The sequence below is a fragment of the Astyanax mexicanus genome, chromosome 8 (assembly GCF_023375975.1).
Source record: "Astyanax mexicanus isolate ESR-SI-001 chromosome 8, AstMex3_surface, whole genome shotgun sequence".
In the NCBI taxonomy this organism is placed as follows: domain Eukaryota; kingdom Metazoa; phylum Chordata; class Actinopteri; order Characiformes; family Acestrorhamphidae; genus Astyanax; species Astyanax mexicanus.
Window position 1 is genome coordinate 2,894,505 of NC_064415.1, and position 27,229 is coordinate 2,921,733.

Sequence of the window (27,229 nt, forward strand, 5' to 3'; positions counted from 1 at the left end):
TTTATTGTTTCGTCTATTATTTCTGTGCTTTTATACTGGATATTGCTAACGCTTTTTTTGTTCACTCATTGGATTTGTTTTGTTTCTCTACCTTTCTGTTTTCTTATTGTTTTTTTTTCTCTTTTCTGGCTTCCTCAACAAAAAATATATCAAAAAATGTTTTATACAATTTTGCTTTTAGACGAAGGATCACACAGGATGGCAAGGATCATTTTAAAACGTTAAAATAAATTACTGTCCCCATATGAGGACTTTTTGAACAAAGTTAATTTTTAGTTTTTATACTTTTTAGATCCTTCTAATCCAAAATATCTAGTAAAAATTCTAAGTAAATCAAGGAGTTTAAAGGTGTTTTCACATGTATAGTTGGTTTCTCTGGTCTGAATTATTTTGTTAGACTAAGGTTTAACACTATAGTTGAAGTAAAAGATTGTAATCGTTCTAATTATCATATTTCCCAGTATTACACAAAGACCTAAAGCTCACAGATCTCAGATGTGTGTTTTATTATCTGGTGGTTTTGAGAGTGCAGCCGTGTCCCTCGAGCAGCGAAATCATGCGCTTTTCATTGGGCGGCTTTTTTCCATCAGAACAGAGCGATAAAAGATCAAACACAACACTGAGATTCTTCACAACCAACAGCAAGAACTTCCTCACAGAGCCACGCCCACCGTCTGATCATCATCATCATCATCATCATCATCATCAGCCTGCGGCGAACCTTCTCTCAGACCATCTTCAAGAACATACTCGTAGCCGAGCGTGGGCTAATACACGCTAACCAGGCTAACGCTAACCTGCAAAAGTTTGGGGACACCTTTCCCTTTTTTTTTTTAAATATTCTGTTGAATTGATTTGGTTTTCATGGTTATATTTATTAAATTTATTAAGAAAAGTGCAGGTTTAGAGTTCTACCACTAATAACACTAATTTTTAACCCCGAGCTTCATCTTCAGGTCTATTTCTTCGTATGAAGATTTGTATCGTCTTAAATGTGTGTCTCAGACCACCTTCTAAAGTCATTTGAGTGGTCAGATTTGTACTGATTTTAAAAGTGCGTCTCAGACTAACTCTTGAAGTGGTTTGAGTGATCAGATTGTATGTGTTTTAAGTGCGTCCCAGACCATCTCTTTTAAGGGTTTGGGAGATTGATCAGATTTGTATCTGATTTATGTTTGTATGTCTTAGACAATCTCCTAAAGTGGTTTAAATAATCAAATCCGTATCTGCCTTAAATGTGTGTCTCAGACCATCTCCTGAAGTGGTTTAAGTGGTCAGATCTGTATCTGTCTTAAATGTGTGTCTCAGACCACCTCCTTAACTAGTTAGAGTGATCAGATTTGTATCGGTTTTTAAATGCGTCTCAAACCATCTACTAAAATGGTTTGATTGACCGGATTTGTAACTGTTTTAAATTTGTCTCAGACCATCTAATTAAAAGGTTTAAGAGATTGGTCAGATTTATATCTGTTTTAAATGTGCATCTCAGACCAACTCCTGAAGTAGTTTTACAGATAGGATATGTATCTGCATTAAATGTGTCTCAGACTACCTGCTGAAGTGGTTTAAATGATAAGATCTGTATTTATTTTAAATGCGTCTTAGACTACCTCCTGAAGTGGTTCAAGTGGTCAGAACTGCATCTGTCTTAAATGTGCATCTCAGACCACCTCCTGAAGTCGTTTAAATAATCAGATCTGTATCTGTCTCAGACCACCTCCCTAAAGGGTTTGAGAGATCGGTCAGATTTTTATCAGTTTTTTTATGCGTGTCTCAGACCACATTCTAAAGTTTGAGTGATATGATTTGTATCTGTATTAAATGTGTCTCAGACTATCTCCTGAAGTGGTTGGAGTGGTCAGATTTGTAGTGATTTTAAATGTGCGTCTCAGACTATTTCCTGAAGTGGTCGGATTAATCAGATTTGCATCTGTTTTAAATGTGTCTTAGATTAACTCTTAAAGTGGTTTGAGTGATCAGATTGTCTTAGACAATCTCCTAAGATGGTTTAAAAATTAAATCCATATCTGCCTTAAATGTGTGTCTCAGACCACCTCCTGAAGCAATTTGATGGTTCAGATCTGTATCTATTTTGAGATACAGATCTGAACCAGATCTGAAAGGGTTTGAGAGATTGGTCAGATTTGTATCTGTATTAAATGCGTCTCAGACCACCTTCTACAACGGTTTGAGTGATTAGATGTGTTTCTGTTTTAAATGTGAGTCTCAGACTATCTCCTTAATGGGTTTGAGAGATTAATCAGATTTGAATCTGTTTTATATGTGTGTCTCAGACCACTTCCTGAAGTATAATTTGGGTTATCAGATCTGTATTTGTCTCAGACCACCTCCCTAAATGGTTTGAGGGATTGGTCAGATTTATATCTGTTTTAATGCACGTCTCACACTAACTCCTGAAGTATAATTTGAATAATCAGATCTGTATCTGTCTCAGACCACCTCCTGAAGTAGTTTGAGTACTCAGATTTGTATGCGTTTTAAATGTGAGTCTCAGACCACCTCCCTAAAGGGTTTGAGAGATTTGTAACCGTCTTAAATGCGTCTCAGACCACATTCTGAAACGGTTTAAGTGATTAGATGTGTTTCTGTTTTAAATGTGAGTCTCAGACTATCTCCTTAATGGGTTTGAGAGATTAATCAGATTTGAATCTGTTTTATATGTGTGTCTCAGACCAATTCCTGAAGTATAATTTGGATAATCAGATCTGTATTTGTCTCAGACCACCTCCTTAAAGGGTTTGAGAGATTGCTCTGATTGTTTCAGACTAACTTCTGAAGTGGTTTGAATGGTCTGATCTGTATTTGTTTTGAATGTGTGTTTCAGACCATTTCCTGAAGAAGTTTAAGTGAACAGATTTGCATCAGTTTTAAATGCGTCTCAGACTACCTCTTGAAGTGGTTTAAATGATTAGATTTGTATTCATTTTAAATGTGAGTCTCAGACCATCTACGTAACTAGTTTGAGTTGTCAGATTTGTACTTAATTTTAAAGTGTGTCTCAGACCATCTCCTAAATCATATAGAAAGAGCAGCATATTAAATCATATCAGGAAACCGGTGTCACCAAACTTTTACAGCAGCGAAGGAAAAACCTATTTTTTTCTTTATAAAAGTTTATCTTTTTTTTCAGAAGCTGTGGATACATTATTACGATGGTTTTAGTTTAGCAGAAGAAATGAAGCACTGGCTGAAAGTAATGAAAGCTGATGTACGAATTATTATTTTCACTAATTCTTATTTTTATAATTTTAAGCTGCTGGAATCGAATGTTTCTCATAAAGAGGTACGATAACTAAAAGTAGTGCAAGATCACATTCCTCGTCAATATTTTTATATTATCTACTGTACATTTTATTAAGAAAGCCAGCTTTTGCGAGGCGGGGGGTCGGGAGGGGACGGAGGCGCATGCAGAAATTCTTTTTTTCTCAGTCTCAGGAGAACATAAACGCTGATATTCCATAAATACAATCTTTTCTTCTTTATAAAAAGTTCAACAGGATGTTTCTGCAGGACAGGAGCGTCTTGAGGAGCAGAATAAACAGCAGGATGAAACGATGGAGCTGAAATAAAAGTCCCTGAGGGCTACCAAGCTACAGACGTCCAGGAACACAGAGGAACACAGAGGAGAGACATGAATGAGAAGAAACGAAATTAAGGAAATAAAATATATAAAGTATGAATGTAGACCATATAGTAACTCTTTAATCTGCTCTACTGACCTAAATATATATAAAGTACTGTACCAGTCAAACATCTGAACACACCAACTAAACCACTAATCACAGCTGATGAAGTGTAGTGTAGTCTTTCATACAGAGAACTATAAAAGACGGTTCGATTCTCGCAAAACCCAACATTTCAGTAATTTCCTTGTTCCTTGTTAAAAATGAGGATTAGCATAAAAAAGAAAGATTGCCAGTAGTTTGTCTCAGTAGCTAGCTAGCTAACTTTCCCATTCCACCTTAAATAGTGCAACAGACTATTTAAGCGGCTCAAGCATTTAAGGTGGAACAAAAAAATATATAAAGGGGGGAGATGATGCAGAAATATTTTTTTTTGGAATTATTGTCCATTTCTTAATTCCTCTGTGGAAAAAAAATACTCATTATTTTATTTGTCAATGTTATTTTTTTTAGTTTCAAACATTAGGATTGTGCTCTTTAGTAATAAATTATAACAAAAATTATTTACATGATTTGAACTCTTTGTTATTTAGAGCAAATGAACTACACAAGCAGCCCTGTGTTGATATGGAATTTGGGAGAAATGCTGTCGATGGTTTATAGAACAAAATCTATGAATTAAAATGTTTATTTTACATCATCACGTGCCTGTAAATTGGAAATCCAGAGAAATTCATTATTTTTATAGTGAAATTTATAGTAGTGTTTTTTTTTTTGACAGAGCTATATACAAAGGGTTAAGTATACAATCTTACTAGTTACTGTAGCAAAAAAAATAACTACTGATTATTTAAAAAATAAATAAATAAATCTCTCAGCTTGTCCAGAAATGCATGTGTACAGCTGTCCATGAGGCGGAACCCAAAGCCTGATTTGTATTTACTGCATAGGAGTAAAAACAGATTACAGACCAAATAAAATAAAAGCTAATCAAAGCTAATTTTAGCTTCTCATCACAGAGGATTTTAGGAACGGACAATAATATTTATAATTTATTTCTGCACCATCTCCCCCCTTTCTGAAGACTAACAATAAAATGCGCCCTAAAGTTATCTAGTCAACCAGCAGCAGCAGCAGTTAGGTTACTGAACTTTAGCGTTCCTGGTGACGTATCAGGTGCTTAAAGGAGGATTTCACCCCTTTTCACCTCTTCCAACTCTGTTTTACTCAAAAACAAGTGGTAAGCGTAAGGGGTGAAATGGGATTGGGCCTAAATATAAATCTCTAATTTAGAATAGCAGTAAATTGCATTAAAACTGTGAAATCACAAAAAATATTATACTTCAGGTGCTGCTTCTGGATTTCTCAGCTTGTCCAGAAAAGCATGTGTACAGCTGTATGTATGTGAGCGCTTAAATGCCTGATTTGTATTTACTGCGGTGGAGTAAAATTAAATTACAAAAGCAACAAATGCATCAAATTCCCAAGTACTGCTGCTTCAAGTAAAGCAACACATCTAAAATAACATTTTCTGAATGTTATAAGCTAGTTTACTGCGCTTCTTGTTACAATGGCCACCAAAGAGATCTGCAAAAAACCTGTGCATAACGATAAATATCGGATTCACATTCATTAAATCAGGTGTGTTCAGAGTTTAGACTGATACTGTACCTCATATTAACCCTTTACACACAAACACCAGCAGAAGCTTAATGCCCTGAACATCAGGAGAACCTTCAGCTGCAGAACCCGAGGAGCTCAATCCAGGATCCTCAGTAAAGCACAAACCCATCAACAGCACATATATATATATATATATATATATATATATATATATATATATATATATATATATATATCAGACAAGCTGGAATTATGCATGAATTTATTAAAAAATAAATATGATTTAACTCCATTTAAACCAGTTCTGAGGCAACGACTGACTTTTACATTTTTACATTTTTAAATATCTGAATTTCATTTATTTTAAAACTTTAAAAGCTGAAGGTCCAATCAGTAAAGACCTGCAGGCAGAAGTGGCGCCATGATCACAAATATAAGTAATAAAAACTTTAATTGAGTTTAATTTGAATTTAAGCTTAAGTTTATTATTCATTAAACTTCATTTATTTAACATTGGCTTTTTTTTTTGCATTGGATGCATAAGCCTAAAACATTTTTATATGTAAATATTTCAGTGTATTCTGAATACATACAGACATGCATATACAGCTCTTGGGGGGGGGGGGGGGGGGATATATATTACATAATTTTTAAATAATTACATTCCAGTTTTTATATGAAACAAAGCTGAACTACTTTAATTCCTGCACTAGAAATAGAAGCAAAAAAATCACCCAACTTAAAATTCTGCTTAATTCACTTTTTATAATTAAAACTTTACTATTGTGCTCTTTCATTATAAATATTACTTTAAATTATTTACATTATTTGAACTTTTTGTTATTCAGAGCAAATAAACTATATAAACAGCTCTATTTTTATGTAGAATTCAAAAGAAATGCTGTTCATTTTACATGATCATATGATGCATATAAATTGTAAAACAAGAGAAATTAATAATTTATAGTGTTGCTTTTTTTTAACAGAGCTGTGTGCAAATAGTGATCACACTACTGAATTTTATTAAAAAAAAAAAAAAAAATTAAATAAAAATCTCTCAGCTTGTCCAGAAATGCATGTGTGCAGCTGTCCATCAGTGGGAACCCAAAGTCTGGTTTGTATTTACTGCAGTGGAGTAAAAGTAGATTACTAAAGCAACAAATATACCAGTTTTCTCATAGTACTTAATTCAGTGCCTATAAATTGTGAATATTTTATAGAGCTGTATGCAAAGGGTTAAACTGGCAGATTTATTTTAATGAGTAATAAATAAAATACATAAATAAATAAATACATGTACATTTTGTATAGTATAATTCAAAAAGTAGTCATTATTATTAATATTTAATGGTAATTACCTAATAGTGCTTCACTGTGCGCACATGTTAAAGGGGTTAAAATAAAAGTAACAGGTTACTAAAAGTTTTAAGGGGTTTTTAGGGGTAAAATGAATGGGTTTTGTTACTGGATAGTGGGCCCAATCACAGCGCCACCACTGCCTGCAGGCCAGTCTTTAGTACTACAATAACTACTCTAATTTCCTTGTTTTCTCAACATCTTCGTATAATTTTACGATTTTTACTTTGATTCGTGACAATATTTTGGGGCAGCTGTGGATTCTTTGCTCACATTTAACGATCTTTTAATACTTTATCATAAGAGTACATTAATTAACTGTACTTATAAGAAAAACTGTCTCAACTAATTATCAATTGACACTAGTTAAAAATATATATATTTTTTTTTTTTATTTCTTTATTATTTACAATTTACAATTAAGTAATGTTTAATAATGATTAATTCTAACTAGTGTTAGTTAATTATTAATTGAGACATATATATTTTTTATCATTTAACAATATTTATAATATTGTCGAAAGTACTGTTATTTGGGACTCTTATTATAAAGGGTTGATCTCAATTTTTGTTTTTCTTTCGATTACCCAATCCACTCACTAGGACTCCTCCCCCTATCACTAGTGATGCTCCAACACCAGGAGGGTTCAGAAGACTAGCACACGCCTCCTACATGTAAAGTCAGACTCCGCCTCTTTTTGAACTCTTGTTGCCGGTTCTGATACATCAGCCCACAGACGCAGCCTTGTGCTGATCCACATCACCCTAGGAGTGATGAGTGGAAAGAGAGAGAACCATCTACTGTACCCACTCAGAGAGCAAGACTCTACAATTGTACCCTCTCTCAGGGCTCCGGCAGCTGATGGCAAGCTGCATGAACTGGATTCGAACCAACCAAAGTGATTTCCCAATCAAAGTGGCAGCTCCTTAGACTGCTGGACCAATCAGAGCCTCCCGATCTCAATGATCCTAATGATCTAGATGATCTCAGTCCATTACGGCAACAAATTTGTGAAATTTTTGAGGTTTTTTTTTCTTAAGCTTCTCTTAAATTCTATGTAATCTGTTGGTCAAAACACTGAATATGGAATAGCAAACTTAATATAAAGTATAATGAAAACACAGAATGGATTTACGCATTCACACACACACACACAATCTGTAAACCAACCAACCAACCAATCAACACGAGCAGAAAGTCTTAAAGTCTTAAGGAATGGACGAGTGTGTAGAGTGTGTGGAGTGTGTAGAGTTGGACGGATGGATCTGAAGCAGTCAGTCTGATGGACGGATGAACCTGACGGAGGGCTGGATGATGGCTGGATCACACGGACGAATGAGATCCGCGTGTGCTGTTCAGGGGGCGTGGTCTGAGGAGGTGTATTTTTTGCTCATGGCTGTAGGGGGCGCTGTAGAGGGCGTCGGGTCACTGCAGGTCGCTCAGCCGGCCGCCCTGCTCGATCACGGCCTTGGCGAACTGCCGGAACACTCGGTCCATGTAGGTGCTCTGCCGCGGCCACAGGCCCTCCAGGAATCCAATATGGCCGCCGTGGCAGGTGATGAGGAGCGCCAGGTTGGGGTTCTGCTTCACCACCTCGATGGGGATGGCTGTGGAACACAGAGATCCTCCTTACACAGGTGATTTAGATCAGGGGTCGGCTATTAAGTTTATAAAATGAATTGTAATGGGATGAAGTGTAGCTAGAGACTAGTAGCTCTCCAGCCCAGAGGGTTGTTGAACCCAATTGCACAATTTGAACAGTTGATCTCAAAGCAGGTAAACCCAAGTAGAAAGGAAAATAAATAAAATAAATAAACACGTCGCTCCTCACGCGGGATTCAACCCGTGTCGTAAGGGTCGTTGTCCAATACACTTCTACAGCTGCCCCGGCTAGTGAATTGAGACACAGCCGTGAAAAAGAAAAAAGTCCTTATAAGGAGATTTGTTACGACCCCTGGTCATATTGTTTTTTCTTTGTATGTCCTCTGTGCTGTTTGTGTTTGGTTTTTGGTTGTAGGACCATGATTGGCCACTGGGGGCGCACTCTATAAAAGGGCAGGAGGAAACCTGACCTTGGAGAGAAATTCAGGGCTCCTCCCCTTTCCTGACCTGGAACAACTTCCTGCTCAGACCAACCCGGCACCTCCATTTTGTATTCTGCGTGTTGCTTTAGTTTTTGCTTCAACATACATTAGTCTTTGGGTAAAGTAGGGGGTGAGTGCCATTTTGTTTAGCTACCTTTTTCTCCTGTTTTGGTGACAGGGAGTCAGGGTAGTTTGTGTATTTAGTTTTCTTTATTTTGCCGGTTCAGTAAGTTTTCTTTGTTTGTTAGTTGGTTTTATTTGTTATTTTGGCCTGTGCTCACTCCTGAAGTCATATTCCCTTATTTTTATCAATAAATTCATCCTGATTTAATTCATTTTCAGTGTCTGGTGTTTGGTCTGGCAGAGGGTCTGGGGAGAGAGCCCACTCTCATTTTCTGTTATGGCCTGACCCTAGACCGGGTCGTAACAGATTATAAGAAAAAAAATGAGAACGGGTGGAAAATAATGTCAATCCGAGCACAGTAAAGAGAGAGAGACAGGGGAGGCATGTAAACAAAAGCTCACCAGACAAGCATTTTATTATTTATTTATTCTTTCATTATAGTTCAAACAACCTTACAGGCCAGATATTTCGGGCCACAGTTCAAATCCATTAGAATCAGGATTATATTACAGGAAATGCAGCGGTGTGCTGGAGACTATGTGGGAATCAGATGGTTAATCATTGGCATATATTCTGGGATTGTGCAGTAATACAGGATTATTGGCGAGAGGTTCATAAAGCACTGAAGGAAAAATTCTGCACGGAAATACCTTTTTAATATTTTTTTGAGGTTTTGATTTCAGCATGTAAAAAAATATTAATAAGGTGTTGGTGCACTTCTGAACCTCCTCTAATAGACAATTGGATTGATCTAGTGAACGTTTTATATATATATATATATAAAACAGAAAAAAAATCACTTTTTCACTCAGTTTACAAATAAAAAAAAGATTTGTTAAGACAGGGTCAAAATGGGTAACTTATGTAAAAAAAAAAAAAATAAATAAATAAAAAACCCTTACAACCTCATTTCATGGAAATACCCAGTGAATAAGAAATGGTTGTTTATATATTTGCTTTTTACCACTCTTGCCTTTAATACAATTGTAAAACTGTTTTTTTGTTTATTTTTTTCTCTCTTTTTGTTTAATGTTGTTGTTTTTTTGTTATATTTGACAATATGTTTTTTAAAAATGTATGAAAATGTTCTAAGTGACAAAATTTGGATGATGTATATATGCTGAGATATGATTGTTTCTTAAAATGAGGAAAAAAAATGTTATGTTAATTCGTCAGGAACAGTAATGGTGTTCTGGGGTTAATTTAACCTGGTTCATGTTTAATTATCTAAAAAATGTCCGAAACCCAAAGAAAATCCTTACAAGCAGTGTATATATTTTTTCTACTAACACCATTACTAATTATGTTATCAATATATTTAGTGCAATGGTGTTTCTTACCTCTAACAGGTAATAACGATTCAATTAGGATAATTCAATTGTTTTTCATAAAAAAAATATATACATATGTTTCACTACTTTATCACTTTTAAAAGACCAACATATAAAACACAATAGTTTTACATTAAACATTGAAACATAACATTGCAATTTAATTTTAGTTTCAGTTTTTGTAGGGGTGGTTGTTGCAAATATGTGAGATATGAACCATTTTCATGTTATATGTTGATTAATTACACTAATTAATTAAGGCAAGTATAAGTTTTATACTGAAAAATACTTTTAACTATTTTTCCTAGATCTTAAAACTTTAAAACAGGTCAATTTGACCCGTAACATAACAGGAGGGTTAAATAAGGAAACTTTTTGTAATTCTGTAAATTTTGTCTGTATCATCCAGCACTATTAATTAGGGGCGTCAGGATTTCGATATTTTATCAAAATCGATCAAAATGATGTCATGATCTTGAGCATCGAATCAAAAAGAGGATCGACGATCCCTCCCTCTAAGCTACGCAAATGGAGCAGCACACTGTAGCTGAAAGAGCAGCTCTTTCTCCAGAGAATGTGAACATTCTCATCTTCTTAAAGAAAAACTTGAAAATATAAAAATAACAGTTGTTTTGTCTAGCCTCAAATATGTTAATAGTTTTGGTACCTTAAGGATCATCTTTCTCTCAGATAAAGTTAATAATATATCTTTATTAAAGAAAAAAACTTCTCATTCTCAGGGACCGAAAAAGTCTTAAAGTCTTATTTTTCATGTTTAACTGTTATAGTAGGATAGAGTTCAGTTTGTTAAGGCTCTAATTGTTCTATTATTTTGTACATGACTGTTCCTGTATTTTTTTATTATTTATTTTGTTATGTTGCACATTGCTGTTTTAATAGTGCACACTGCTGCTACCAAAAAAAGCCACTAGATGGCATTACATATATATCTTAATTAAATAATTTAAATTTGACCATTAGTGCCTAATGTCAAGTCAAGTCAAGAGTCAAGAGGCTTTTATTGTCATTACATCTGAGTACAGGTACACAGTGTGATGAAATTACGTTCCTCCGGAACCATGGTGCAACATAGAACCACAAGCAATAGACAACAAAGTGCAGGAGTGACGACAGTGCAACATAAAATTATAAAATTATAACACTAAATAACAATAAATACAAAAGACGAGACAATTTAAAGACAGGACAGTGCAGTACCGATACGGTATAATAAGTGTATAGTGGGGATAAGGTGCAGAGATGTGTGACATACTGTAACATATAGAACATATATAATCACAGCAGTTACTGAGGTAGAGTTTATAGTTTTTAAGAGTGCAGCAAATAAAGTCATGTCAGCCTCTGTGTGCTGACTGGGTGTGTGTGTGGGTGAAGTTCAGTTCTTTGTGAGTGTAAAGGGGGGGGGGGGTGTACAGTTTAGTTTTGTGTAAAGGGGGGGGGGGTGTACAGTTTAGTTTTGTGTGAGTGTGTTGGGTGAGTGGTGGGTGGGGTGGGGGTTCAGTTCTGTCTCTGTGCGTTGAGAAGTCTGACTGCCTGGTGGATGAAGCTGTTGCAGAGTCTAGTAGTGGAGGCTCGGATGCTCCTGCATCTTCTGCCGGACGGCATCAGAGCGAAGAGTCCGTGTGAGGGACGGGTGGGGTCGTCCACAATGCTGGTGGCTTTGCGGATGCAGCGTGTGGTGTAGATCTCGGCGATGGAGGGAAGAGAGACTCCGATGATTTTCTCAGCTGTCCGCACTATCCGCTGTAGGGTCTTGCGGTCTGAGGTGTTGCAATTCCCAAACCAGACGGTAATGCAGGTGCTCAGGATGCTTTCTACAGTCCCTCTGTAGAACATGGTGAGGATGGGGGGTGGGAGATGTGCTTTCCTCAGTCTCCGCAGGAAGTAGAGGCGCTGCTGGGCTTTCTTGGTTATGGAGCTGGTGTTGAGGGACCAGGTGAGGTTCTCTGCAATGTGAACACCGAGGAACTTGGTGTTATCCACAATTTCCACAGCAGAGCCGTTGATGTTCAGCGGGTGGTGGACACCTGGAGCTCTCCTGAAGTCAACAACCATCTCCTTGGTTTTATCCACGTTAAGAGATAGGTTGTTGGTTCTGCACCAGTCCGTCAGCCACTGCACCTCCTCTCTGTATGCTGACTCGTCGTTCTTGCTGATGAGGCCAACTACAGTTGTGTCATCAGCGAACTTGATGATGTGGTTTGAGCTGTACTTTGCAGTACAGTCATGAGTCAGCAGAGTGAACAGCAGTGGGCTGAGCACACAGCCCTGGAGGGCGCCGGTGCTCAGTATGGTGGTGCTGGAGGTATTGTTTCCAATCCTGACTGATTGTAGTCTCTCAGTCAGGAAGTCTAAAACCCAGTTGCAGAGGGAGGAGTTCAGGCCCAGCAAGCTCAGTTTTCCGATCAGATGCTGAGGGATGATGGTGTTGAATGCTGAACTGAAGTCGATGAACAGCATTCGAACATAGCAGTCTTTGTTGTCCAGGTGGGTGAGAGCCAGGTGGAGCGCAGTAGAGATGGCATCGTCTGTTGATCTGTTTGGACGATACGCAAACTGCAGAGGGTCCAGTGAGGACGGGAGCTGGTTTTTGATGTGCCTCATGACCAGCTTCTCAAAGCACTTCATGATGATGGGAGTAAGTGCAATGGGACGGTAGTCATTAAGGCAGGACACTTGAGACTTCTTCGGCACAGGGACGATGGTGGTCGTCTTGAAGCACGTCGGCACGATTGCAGTACTCAGAGAGATGTTGAAAATGTCCGTGAGAACATCCGTGAGTTGTTCTGCACATTCTCTGAGCACTCTGCCAGGAATGCTGTCTGGTCCTGGGGCTTTCCGTGGGTTGACTGAGTAGAGTTTTCCGCACATCAGCTGAGGACAGGCACAGTACCTGGTCGTTTGGAGGAGGTGTAGTCTTCCTTGCTGTCGTGTAGTTCTGTGCTTCGAACCTTGCGTAGAAGGAGTTCAGTGCATCTGGAAGGGAGGCATCACTGTTACAAGCAGGGGGGGTGACTTGTAGTTGGTGATGGTCTGGATGCCCTGCCACATGCGCCGAGTGTCAGTAGTGTCCTGGAAGTGGGCGTGGATTTTCTTTGCGTAGGTGCGCTTTGCCTCTCTGATCCCCCGGGAGAGCTTGGCTCTAGCTGTTCGGAGGCCAGCCCTGTCCCCTGACTTAAAGGCCTTGTCTCTGGATCTCAGCAGCACACGCACCTCTGCAGTCATCCACGGCTTCTGGTTGGGGCGGGATGTGATGGTTTTGGAGACAGTAACATCCTCAATGCACTTGCTGATGTAGCCAGTCACTGAGTCTGTGTACTCCTCCAGGTTGATGGAGTCATCAGTAGCAGCTTCTCTGAACATGTCCCAGTCAGTGTGCTCAAAACAGTCCTGAAGAGCAGAGATGGCTCCTGGAGGCCAGGTTGTAACTTGCTTCTTCTCTGATTTGGCACGTCTGATGAGCTGTCTGTATGCTGGGATGAGCATGACAGTGATATGATCAGAGTAGCCGTAGTGGGGGCGGGGCTCTGCTCTGTACGAACCGGGAATGTTAGTATACACACAATCGAGCAGGTTAGCTCCACGGGTTGGAAAATCCACATGTTGGTGAAAGCTGGGCAGCAGAGCCTTCAGATTACTGTGATTGAAATCACCAGCAACAATAAACAGTCCGTCGGGGTGTGAGTTCTGGAGTTTCGAGATAACAGTGTACAGTTCTTGCAGAGCGTTAGCATTAGCACCATTAGCATTAGCACTGGGTGCTACATACACTGCTATTATGTACACGCTGCTAAGCTCTCTGGGCAGGTAGAATGGCCTGGCTCTGACTACAGCAAACTCCACCAGCGGCGAGCAGTATCTGGAGATCAGCGCAGCGTTGTTACACCATGCTGTGTTGATGTAAACACACACCCCACCTCCAAGTACTTTGCCCGAGAGGCCGGCGTCGCGGTCCGCGCGGTAGCATAGCATGCCGCTCACCTCAATCGCGGAGTCCGGGATGGAGTTCGTTAACCACGTCTCTGTGAAAACGAACACACAGCAGTCTCTGAACTCGCGCTGGGATGTCCGCTGGAGCCGGAGATAGTCAATCTTGTTCGGCAGGGAGCAAACGTTGGAGAGAAGGAGAGATGGAACCTCTGGCCGGCTGGAGTTAGCCATTAGCTTAGCGCGGACTCCGGCTCTCTTACCGCGCTTTCGGCTCCTCGCGGAGAGACCGCTTCCGGCTAGCAGGCTCAGGAAACGCCGCGGATCTCAGCAGGCCTAGCACGCGTAGCTCCGCTCGTAGACCGTCTGTAAGTACAGATTTTTGTTGATTTTGCAGGTCTAGCAGGGTCTGTCGGTCGTAAGTTGTTCCCATAGCGAACTTTTGCATGATTGCGAGTTCAGATCGGATTATTTACACAGAAAAACAAACAAAAGCACCGTGTTTTGCTTCCGGAGTGGCCGCTGCGACTGCTCGCGCCGCCGACAGGAAGCAATGTGGTGTATTACAGATCACTTGTATCACTTTGCATCACTTATATCAAGCCCACCTTTTGAAATAAGATATTGTAAATTTGATGAATCAAACCAATAACTGACCATAGACTAATCTAAAACTGGCATAGGCCTCTCTGCTGTAAAAAAAAAGAAAGAAAAAAGAAAATCGAGAATCAAATCGTGATCCTAAAATCAGAAATAAAATCTAATCGAGGATTTAGACCAGGGGTGTCCAAACTTTTTTTGTTGGGGGCCAGAAGGAGAAATATAGTTGAAGTCACGGCCACAGACTCTGTAATAAAACAAATAATGAAATATACCACTTTAAATAATACTTTTTCCTGATTATTTCATTTACACACCATTTTACTTTACTTACTATCTTTATCTTGTAGTTGTGTAAACTAAGATTTTTCAAATTAATTTCATTAGTTTATTTTCATGATGTCTCTTAATATTAAACTCCTTAATTACGGCAACTTTTAGACTCATTTGCCGTTTTTCTGCGGAACAACTGAACACTCTCGCCCCTTTTAGACTCTTTGGCCCGTTTTTCTGAGCTAGAAATGCGCACCCTCTCCACTTTTAGACTCTTTTGTCCCGTTTTCTTTGTGCTAGAAATGCGCACTCTCTCCGCTTTTAGAATCTTTTGACCCGTTTTTTTTTAGCTAGAAATGCGCACTCTCTCTGCTTTTAGACTCTTTGGCCCATTTTTCTGCGCTAGAAATGTGCACTCTCTCCGCTTTTAGACTCTTTTGACCCGTTTTTTTTTTAGCTAGAAATGCGCACTCTCTCTGCTTTTAGACTCTTTGGCCCATTTTTCTGCTCTAGAAATGCGCACTCTCTGCACTTTTAGACTCTTTGGCCCTTTTTTGCACTAGAACTGCACACCCTCTCCGCTTTTAGACTCCTTGGCCTGTTTTTCTGCGCTAGAAATGCGCACTCTCTCCGCTTTTAGACTCTTTGGCTTGTTTTTCTGCACTGGAAATGCGCACTCTCTCCGCTTTTAGACTCTTTGGCTTGTTTTTCTGCGCTAGAAATGCGCACCCTCTCCGCTTTTAGACTCTTTGGCCCGTTTTTCTGCACTAGAAATGCGCACTCTCTCCGCTTTTAGACTCTTTGGCTTGTTTTTCTGCACTGGAAATGCGCACTCTCTCCGCTTTTAGACTCTTTGGCTTGTTTTTCTGCGCTAGAAATGCGCACCCTCTCCGCTTTTAGACTCTTTGGCCCGTTTTTCTGCACTAGAAATGCGCACTCTCTCCTCTTTTAGACTGTTTTACCCCGTTTTTCTGCGCTAGAAATGCGTACCCTCTCCGCTTTTAGACTCTTTGGCCCGTTTTTCTGCGCTAGAAATGCGCACTCTCTCCGCTTTTAGACTCTTTGACCCGTTTTTTGCGCCACAACTTCACTCTCGCCGCTTTTAGACTCTTTGGCCCGTTTTTCTGCGCTAAAACTGAACACTCTCTCCGCTTTTAGACTCTTTGGCCTGTTTTTCTGCGCTAAAACTGGGCCGCTTTCTCCGCTTTTAGACTCTTTGGCCCGTTTTTCTGCGCTAAAACTGAGCACTCTCTCCGCTTTTAGACTTTTTGGCCCGTTTTTCTGCGCTAAAACTGAACACTCTCTTCGCTTTTAGACTCTTTGGCCTGTTTTTCCGCTTTTAGACTCTTTGGCCTGTTTTTTTGCACTAGAAATGCACACTCTCTCAGCTTTTAGACTCTTTGGCCCATTTTCTGCGGCAAAACTACGCACCCTCTCCGCTTTTAGACACTTTGGCCCGTTTTTTTGCACTAGAAATGCACACTCTCTCCGCTTTTAGACTCTTTGGCTTGTTTTTCTGCGCTAGAAATGCGCACCCTCTCCGCTTTTAGACTCTTTGGCCCGTTTTTCTGCACTAGAAATGCGCACTCTCTCCTCTTTTAGACTGTTTTACCCCGTTTTTCTGCGCTAGAAATGCGTACCCTCTCCGCTTTTAGACTCTTTGGCCCGTTTTTCTGCACTAGAAATGCGCACTCTCTCCGCTTTTAGACTCTTTGACCCGTTTTTTGCGCCACAACTTCACTCTCGCCGCTTTTAGACTCTTTGGCCCGTTTTTCTGCGCTAAAACTGAACACTCTCTCCGCTTTTAGACTCTTTGTCCTGTTTTTCTGCGCTAAAACTGGGCCGCTTTCTCCGCTTTTAGACTCTTTGGCCCGTTTTTCTGCGCTAAAACTGAGCACTCTCTCCGCTTTTAGACTTTTTGGCCCGTTTTTCTGCGCTAAAACTGAACACTCTCTTCGCTTTTAGACTCTTTGGCCTGTTTTTCCGCTTTTAGACTCTTTGGCCCGTTTTTTTGCACTAGAAATGCACACTCTCTCGGCTTTTAGACTCTTTGGCCCATTTTCTGCGGCAAAACTACGCACCCTCTCCGCTTTTAGACACTTTGGCCCGTTTTTTTGCACTAGAAATGCACACTCTCTCGGCTTTTAGACTCTTTGGCCCATTTTCTGCGGCAAAACTACGCACCCTCTCCGCTTTTAGACTCTTTGGCCAGTTTTTCTGCGTTACAACTGAGCACTCCCTGCGCTTTTAGACTCTTTGGCCCGTTTTTCTGTGCTAGAAATGAACACTCTCTCTGCTTTAAGACTCTTTGGCCCGTTTCTGACACCTAGCGTTCAAACTTTGAATCTCACATTCTATTTCTAAAATACCTCGCGTGCCGCTCCAAAAAAGGAAAAGGGCCGCAAATGGCCCGCGGGCCGTAGTTTGGACACCCCTGATTTAGAGAATCGTGACACGCCTACTATTAATATAAAGATATATGACGCTCCCTCACCGTGATTGGGTGAGAAGACGTCGTCGGCCGCGTTGAGGCACAGCATTGGCACCTGTACGGATTTGAGCTTGTGGATGGGGCTGGCGTCGCGGTAGTAGTCGTCGTTGGTGGGGTAGCCGAACATGATGGAGGTGAATCTCTCGTCAAACTCGCGGATGGTTTTGGCCTGCAGGTCAGAGAGAGAGAGAGAGAGAGAGAGAGAGAAAGAGAGAGAAAGAGAGAAGGAGAGAAGGTTACAGAGGAAGCGGGAGAAGTTTTCTCATATCAGAGTCTGACTCGGCACTGGGAGAGAGGAAAAGCGTGACTAGGCTGTTTTTACGCACCTTCATCACGTGATCTATGTCGTAGTTTTTTTCCAGAACAGGCCGGTGTCTGAAACACAGAAGAGAAATGGAATCAGGTTTTAAACAGTAGGAGGAAAGATGTGCGGTGGAAGCAGATATTCAGCAGACGTGGCTGAGCCGCTCTCGTCCTGAAGAGCTGCAGCTGCGGCGTCTGTAAACTGCTTACTGCACTTTTCCCTCCGCTGGGGTTTCTGATGTGCTCAGCACTGTTTTAATGATCATACGCTGTCCTGATTACAGCCGGACATTGGTTTAAAATGTTCTATATCGAAACGATACTTTGAATGTAATACCGATACCCAAACAATATTTGTTTCTAAAAATACAAAGCGAAAATTATTCTCACACAGCGGATTTATTTAACAGCAGATGTTTCATGCTTGCGGACCACAGTTCAAATCCATTCGAATCAGGATTATATTACAGGAAATGCAGCGGTGTGCTGGAGACTATGTGGGAATCAGATGGTTAATCATTGGCATATATTCTGGGAATTTTTGCATTGGATGCATAAGGCTAATCTAATCTATATCTAAATTCACTATGATTAGCAGTTGGTTTATTTTACAAAGACTGCTATTTCCTTTTAAACACAGCTACACAGATTAGATACTGTTCATCTTCTGTCCTTAAACTGACTGAAGTTCATTACAGGGAACTGCCATCAGTTCAGTGCATTCAAGCTGAGCACAAAGGGCAGAACTGTACACTATAGAGTACAGTTCATATCCATATTTATTAGAATTAGAATTATATTAAATAAAAAAATACATGAGAGCAAACATCTTTAAAGGATCTTGTTGTTCTTGAAGAAAACCAACCAGTGTAAATTATGAGTATTTTGTTTGTGGCGCTTTAAAAAAAAAAGGATGAAAACAACAGCATTACTTGTGCTGCTCCACCCTCACCATATATTAATTCACAACCACTGCTAAAATTTCTATAATTTTGACAAAAATGACAAAAAACATGATATTTTGCATCATTTAAAAACTTAAAACATTTAAAAAGTCATATTGTACTAGCGTTTCTTAAAAAACAAATGGCATGTCGCTCAATATATCAATGAAAACTACATATATACATCATATAAGCCATAATAATATGTAGCGTGTGCACAGCGGATCTGCACCCACAGGTGTCATTCACATAAAAATTAGTTAAAATCATGTGAACGTGCCGCCGTGTGGAGACTCTGAAGAGTGGGTTCGCCACAAAGAGTGAGATAAATGCTACCAGGTAAGTCCCAAAACCCAGTGAATTTATTTGCGTTTCCACAGCCGTAACAAACAATTAAAAAAAAAAAAAAAAGAGGAAGGATGACTTGGAAGCAGTACTATCAAATAAATATGACTGACTTGTAGCAGCCAGTAGGTCTAGCAATCTGGCAAAAAAAAAAACAATGAACAACAGGGAAACCAACCAACCAAAAGGTAGCCCCTTTTAAACTTGTAGCCCCGCCCCTAATTAAGAAGGACTGAACCATTGCTACAATATATACAGACATGTCTTATTATCATAGTGCACTATAAGGTAAGTATACACAATTATTTAATAAAATACATTATTATTTTCTTCCCCACAGGTAACACAGGAGATGGAACCCACCCCCTCTTCATAGTAGGCCGAGGGCCCTTCGGCTACTACAAGAGAAGGAGCTGGCTGTCCCCGCCAGTCCCCCTAGGAAACCCCTAAGGAGCAGGTAAGTACAACACACTTTCAAAGCACACAGTTAGCTCTTCAAAATGTCTCTGGCACATTCAGGTGATGAGTCGGAGCTACTGACTTCATCACAAATCATGATTAATGTTTTTAATGCTGGTAATTCCAGGTATTATTGTAAGAGAACAGTAATAATAGTGTAGTGTGGTTTAGGTCTGACAGACTAGAGCGTTTTTTACTGTATTATAATACCTCATAGTAGAGAGAGAGAGACAGACAGAAATGAATTGTGGCTGAATATTTAAAAGCTGCATAACCAGGATTCAAACCAGCGATCTCCCGATTATAGTGGCAGCGCCCGGGATACCCATTCTGAGTGGAACGCGTCCTGAAAACCTGCTGTATGGTCTTGGCCATAATGCTGTATCTCAGTTTCAGCCTGGGCTCCATCCTTAAACAGAGCAACAAATCTGTTTTTCACATCCTCAGAGAGTTCTTTGCTAGGAGTTGACATGCTGAATATCCAGTGAGCAGTATGAGAGACTTGAACCATGAACACCATATTATACCTTAATAGAGGCAGTTAAGGTAGTATTCACGTGACAACATTAAAATCAATTAATCCCAGTCAGAGGTTTCTACAGCCAGTCCAGGTAAAAACATGCGCCAGGTTAAAAGGTATCATTCAATTTTATGTCTGAAACTAGTTAATTTATACACTGTAGAAAGCTAAAATTTAGTTTTTGGACTGATTGGTTCCTTCTAAAGCCATGAGACTAAGATAATTTGGCCATTTTTTTACTTTTGTTGCAGTGGTTTTAGTCATGAATAACTGTGTTAAGTGAGTTATTTTGAGGGCACAGTAAATTTACAATGTTATACTGTAGCTGTACACTGACTACTTTACACTGTATAAAAAGTGTCATATCTTTTTGCCTTTCCCCACTGTGCTAAAAACACACACAGCTCCCGCACTAATCCCCCGACTGCACACTGTGTCCTGTTGAACTGTGGGCCAATCAGGGACCTGCGTCTGTCTGCCAGCCTGTGGTGTGCAGTAAGGCCATTCTAACCCTTCAGAGAAGGGGTGACAATAGGTACATGTAAATCATTACATAATATTTAATCAGGAACATATATTATAGCTATGTGTTGCTTAGTGTACAAAGGAGCTCATGCTGGATTAATTCAATAGTTAAATAACTATTATGGAATTGTGACGGTAAATCAGACAGATATTGTGTCACATCATATTAAAAAGCCTTTTTAAAGGCTTTTAAATATGTGAAAATAATTCACTATAATAACAGGCCGCTTGACTGGTGAGTTTTTGTGTGTACTTAATGTTTTGGCTGACCTGCCATCTTGTAGGCAAACAAATGAGTAGCCACTATATTCACTGCACGCCACTGCTGCCAGCCACCGCTACATGTTACACTAGGCTAGATTAAGCTAAGCTAAGCTAAGCTAACGTGCGCGGCGTGGGGTCTGACCGGTGGACGGAGGCCTGCAGGCAGCTGGTGAGGTAGGAGTTGAAGATTAATCGGTCGAGGGGTTTCTCCAGAGACGCCGTGCACTCGAACACGTCCCAGCCGGCCGAGAACACCACCACCCCCTTCAGACACGTCCGCCGACCCTTACGACCCAGATAGTTCGCCAACATCATCCTGAAACACACACAAAAATACACACAGGAATACATCAGAGTTTTTATCAGACTCTCCTTTTTTCTATTGTTACTGAACATCAACCATTCATTTAAACAGACCCAATCAGTGCACACTGATTGGCTAACAGCGAAAAACAAGCTAATCCCGCTTTTCTTCAGTATCAGTCAGTCTGACGTTCATGTATTCTTTGTTTATGTGTGAATCATCGTGACCTCGGGGACCACCATTAATTTTTCTAAAAAAAATAACAAGGAGAAGTAAGTGCAAACAAGAGAGATAACTAACATTAGCAGCGGGTAGCTACTGTAGCAACAAGCTAACTAAAATACTAATGTTATCGGATATAGAATTAAAGTTAGCAACAAGCTAGCTAACCTTAGCGACAAGATAGCTAAAATACTAATGCTACCAGAGAGAAAACTACCATACCAGCTAGCTAACCTTAGGAACAAGCTAGCTAACCTTAGCAACAAGCTAGCTAAAATACTAATGTTACCAGAGAGAGACCTACCGTTAGTGACAAGCTAGCTAACCTTAGCAACTTTAGCAACAAGCTAGCTAAAATACTAATGTTACCAGAGAGGAAACTACCATTAGTGATGAGCTAGCTAACCTTAGCAACGAGCTACCTAAAATACTAATGCTACCCGGAAGAGAACTACCATTAGTGATGAGCTATATAACCTTAGCAACGAGCTAGCTAAAATACTAATGCTACCGGGGAGAGAACTACCATTAGTGGCGAGCTAGCTAACCTTAGCAACAAGCTAGCTAAAATACTAATGTTACCAGGGAGAAAACTACCATTAATGACGAGATAGCTAACCTTAAAATACTAATGCTACCAGGTAGAGAACTACCATTAGTGACAAGCTAGCTAACTTTAGCAAAGAGTTAGCTAACCTTAGCAACAACCTAACTAATATTAGCAGTGAGCTAGCTACAATATTAATGCTACCAGTGAGAGAACTACCATTAATGACGAGCTAGCAAAAATACTAATGCTACCCAGAAAAGAAACTACCACTAGTGACGAGCTATCTAACATTAGCAACAAGCTAGCTACAAGACTAATGCTACCACGGAGAGAACTACTATTAGTGACAAGCTAGCTAACTTTAGCGAAGAGCTTTCTAACCTTAGCAACAATCTAACTAATCTTAGCAACGAGCTAGCTAAAATACTAATGCTACCGTTGAGAGAACTACCATTAGTGACGAGCTAGCTAATCTTAGCAACAAGCTAGCTAAAATACTAATGTTACCAGGGAGAAAACTACCATTAGTGATGAGCTAGCTAACCTTAGCGAAGAGCTCGCTAACCTTAGCAACAATCTAACTAATCTTAGCGACGAGCTAGCAAATATACTAATGCTACCTGGGAGAGAACTATCATAAGTGATGAGCTAGATAACCTTAGTGACAAGCTAGCTAACCTTAGCGAAGAGCTTGCTAACTTTAGCAACAAGCTAGCTAACCATAGTAATGAGCTAGCTAAAATACTAATGCTACCCAAAAGTCAAGTCAAGTCAAGTCAAGTAGAACTACCATTACTGATGAGCTATCTAACATTAGCAACAAGCTAGCTAACCATAGTAATGAGCTAGCTAAAATACTAATGCTACCCAAAAGAGAACTACCATTACTGATGAGCTATCTAACATTAGCAACAAGCTAGCTACAATACTAATGCTACCAGGGAGAGAACTACCATTGGCGATGAGCTTGCTAACCTTAGCAACAAGTTAGTTAACTTTAGCATCAAGCTAGCTAAAATACTAATGTTACCAGAGAGAAAACTACCATTAGTGATGAGCTATGTAACCTTAGCAACGAGCTAGCTAAAATACTAATGCTACCCGGAAGAGAACTAGCATTATATACAAGCTATCTAACATTAGCAACGAGCTAGCTTCAAGACTAATGCTATCAGGGATAGAACTACCATTAATGACGAGCTATCTAACTTTAGCATCAAGCTAGCTAACTTTAGCAACAAGCTATCTAACCAAAGTAATGAGCTAGCTAAAATACTAATGCTACCCGGAAGAGAACTACCATTACTGATGAGCTATCTAACATTAGCAACAAGCTAGCTACAATACTAATGCTACCGTTGAGAGACCTACCACTAGTGACGAGCTAGCTAATCTTAGCAACAAGCTAGCTAAAATACTAATGTTACCAGGGAGAAAACTACCATTAGTGATGAGCTAGCTAACCTTAGCGAAGAGCTCACTAACCTTAGCAACAATCTAACTAATATTAGCGACGAGCTAGCAAATATACTAATGCTACCTGGGAGAGAACTATCATAAGTGATGAGCTAGATAACCTTAGTGACAAGCTAGCTAACCTTAGCGAAGAGCTTGCTAACTTTAGCAACAAGCTAGCTAACCATAGTAATGAGCTAGCTAAAATACTAATGCTACCCGGAAGAGAACTACCATTAAATACGAGCTATCTAACATTAGCAACGAGCTAGCTACAAAACTAATGCTACCAGGGAGAGAACTACTATTAGGGACAAGCTAGCTTACCTTAGCAAAGAGCTTGCTTACCTTAGCAACAATCTAACTAATCTTAGCAACGAGCTAGCTACAATACTAATGCTACCAGTGAGAGAACTACCATTAATGATGAGCTAGCTAACCTTAGCGACGAGCTAGCTAACCTTAGCAAAAATCTAACTAATCTTAGCAACGAGCTAGCTACAATACCAATGTCACCAGGGAGAGAACTACCATTAATGACGAGCTAGCTAACCTTAGCGACGAGCTAGCTAAAATACTAATGTTACCAGGTAGAGAACTACCATTGGTGATGAGCTAGATAACCTTAGTGACAAGCTAGCTAACTTAGCTAAAAGCTAGCGGAAATACTAATGCTACCGGGGAGAGATCTACCATTAGTGATGAGCTAGATAACCTTAGTGAGGATCTGTTTGAGGGCAAATTGTGATTGTTTTATTTACATTTTAGAATAAATTAATAATATTATTTTTTTTTATTTGTAAATCTTAATCTGATCTATTGGTCTTGAATAAAACACTACTGTGAGTTTATAGAGGAGGAGGAAGAGGCTGGATGATGAAGGGTGATGTTTTGCGTCAGATGGAGGGAATAATAACGCAGGGCTGTGAGTGGAGGATGCTGAGCTGGTGCAAATGAAAGAGGAGCATCATTTTATACAGAAAGGAGACAGAAGTAGGACAGAATGATGAGCTGCTGCTGCTGCTCATATCCTGTACATAGATACTTAAACCATACATATAACATATACAGCTCTGGAATAAATGAAGAGAGCACTTCAGTTTCTGAATCAGTTTCTCTGATTTTGCTATTTATAGGTTTATGTTTGAGTAAAATGAACATTGTTGTTTTATTCTATAAACTACAGACAACATTTCTCCCAAATTCCAAATAAAAATATTCTCATTTAGAGCATTTATTTACAGAAAATGAGAAATGGCTGAAATAACAAAAAAGATGCAGAGCTTTCAGACCTCAAATAATGCAAAGAAAACAAGTTCATATTCATAAAGTTTTAAGAGTTCAGAAATAATCAATATTTGGTGGAATAACCCTGGTTTTTAATCACAGTTTTTTTTTATGCATCTTGGCATCATGTTCTCCTCCACCAGTCTTACACACTGCTTTTGGATAACTTTATGCTGCTTTACTCCTGGTGCAAAAATTCAAGCAGTTCAGTTTGGTGGTTTGATGGTTTGTGATCATCCATCTTCCTCTTGATTATATTTTGGAGTTTTTTGGTAATTTGGTAAAATCAAAGAAACTCATCATTTTTAAGTGCTCTCTTATTTTTTTTCTTCAGATCTGGTACTTGTGTGTGTGTGTGCGTGTGTATATTTATACGAGCACCAGCTAAAAGCTTGAACATAGTGTTTATTATTATTTTATTATTTTTATTATTTTAAAATGTTCAACAAAAGATTTTTAGATGTTCAGATGATCAGTTTTGAACATCTCTGCTGGATTTTCTCAGTCAGTTTTATGAGGTAGAGTCTCCTGGAATTCAGGCTTTCAGTTAACAGCTGTGCTGAACTCATCAAGAGTTAATTACTTGAATTTCTTGTCTCTTAATGTAAAGTTTGAGAGCATCAGTTAAAGTAAAGTAGTGAAGAGGTAGAGTTACAGGTATACAGTGAATAGTGAATATTTGAGTAATGTTCGAATCCAGGTTATGAGAAGAAACAACTACTCAACTAAATAAAGAAAAAAATACTTTAAAAATTTAAGGAACTGGCACTCATCAGGGCCACTCCAGGAAAGGAAGAGCAAGAGTTGTACAAGTTAGCAGCTCCTCAGATAAGAGAATCTAAAAGCTTCTTTACAGAGTATTTTTGGTTTGTTTAACACTGTTTTTAAGTTACTACATGATTCCTCATGTGTTCCTTCATAATCTGATAGATCACTAAGCTATTAATTTACTATGTAGGAAAAATGTAATAAATAAAAGTATTGAATAAGAAGGTGTGTCGACACGTTTGATGGTATTGTAGGTACTGTAATGTAGGTTATATTAGTGTATAAAGTGCTGAGTGGGAAATCTTACCCTCCCATAGAAACCCCTGCAGCCATGATGGGGGCGGCTGGGATGGTTTTCTGCACATGATCGATCACCATCTCCAAATCCTCAGTGTTCGCCGCACAGTACGTCCTCGGAGTCTGGAGAACAGAGGATATATACATTATATATATATATATATATATATATATACACACACACACACACACACACATAAAATATGCCATGTGACCTACATGTATACACACTATACTCATTGGAGTCAATGCAAAATTCCAATATTACTGATATACAACACTAAAATAATATTGCGATATTTCAGTATTTCACAATATCAATATCACAATAGCTCTAAAATAATATCATGATATTTGGGGTTATTTTTAATTTCTTTTTGCATTACCAAACGTTTTGGGGACATGGCTCTAAAATGACGACATTTAAGGTTATCTTTGCTTTTTATTTTTTTATGGATCTAAAATAATATCACAGTATTTCAGGGTATTTTTGTGATAACGATATTCTTGCCGATATGGTTTTAAAATAATATCACAATATTTATGGTTATTTTTGCATTAATTATATTCTTGGTGATATTACCGTAAATTAATTTCTCGATATTTCAGGGTATTTTTGCAATAACTATATTTTTGGCGATACAGCTCTAAAATAGTATTAAAATATTTCTGATTATTTTTGTGATAATATTACTGGCACTATGGCTCTAAAATAATATAATATTTTAGGGTATTTTAAAATAATATATCACAGTATTTCAGGGTATATTTACAATAACTATATTCCTGGTGATACAGCTCTAAATTAATTTCATAATATTTCTGATTATTTTTGTGATAACGATATTCTTGGCAATATGGCCATAAAATAATAACAGTATTTCAGGGTATTTTTGCGATAATATTTTTGCTGATATTAATATAACAATATTTCAGAGTATTTTTGCGATAACAATATTCTAAAATAATGTCACAAAATTTCAGGGTATTTTGCGATAACTATATTTCTACCAATGTGGCTCTAAAATAATAGCAAGATATTTCTGATTATTTTTGTGATAATGACATGCTTGCCGATATGGTGCTAAAATAATATAGCGATATTTCAGAGTATTTTTGTGAGAACTATATTATTGGTGATACAGCTCTAAAATAATATCACAATATTTTAGGGTATTTTTGCAATAACAATATTCTTGGCGATACAGCTCTAAAATAGTATTACAATATTTCTGATTATTTTTGTGATAATATTATTGGTGCTATGGCTCTAAAATAATATAATAATATTTTAGGGTATTTTAAAATAAAATCACAATATTTCAGGGTATATTTACAATAACTATATTCCTGGCGATACAGCTCTAAAATAATATTGTGATATTTCAGGGTATTTTTGCAAGAACTATATTTTTGCTGATGTGGCTCTAAAATAACATCACAATATTTCAGGGTGTTTTGTGATAACGATATTCTTGTCAATATGGCGCTAAAATAATATAGCGGTATTT

General features: G+C 38.8%; 1 protein-coding gene and 1 long non-coding RNA gene across 2 annotated transcripts in view; both read right to left on the reverse strand.

The window, feature by feature from the left end:
* Positions 1-250: 250 nt before the first annotated feature.
* On the reverse strand, positions 251-5,901 carry LOC125803971 (uncharacterized). Its single transcript, XR_007440433.1, has 2 exons — positions 1,671-5,901; positions 251-1,552 (listed from the first exon to the last, which is right to left on the reverse strand). It is a non-coding gene; the product is annotated as an uncharacterized LOC125803971 (long non-coding RNA).
* Positions 5,902-5,905: 4 nt separating this feature from the next.
* abhd3 (abhydrolase domain containing 3, phospholipase) overlaps positions 5,906-27,229 on the reverse strand; it is a 52,739-nt gene continuing 31,415 nt past the window's right edge. The window contains exons 5-9 of the mRNA XM_022686201.2: positions 25,729-25,841; positions 20,978-21,151; positions 17,802-17,850; positions 17,479-17,644; positions 5,906-8,231 (exon numbers count right to left, since the gene is read on the reverse strand). Coding sequence (XP_022541922.2) covers positions 8,050-8,231; positions 17,479-17,644; positions 17,802-17,850; positions 20,978-21,151; positions 25,729-25,841 — 684 coding nt within the window. The 3' untranslated portion in view covers positions 5,906-8,049. The remainder of the gene's footprint in view (positions 8,232-17,478; positions 17,645-17,801; positions 17,851-20,977; positions 21,152-25,728; positions 25,842-27,229) is intronic.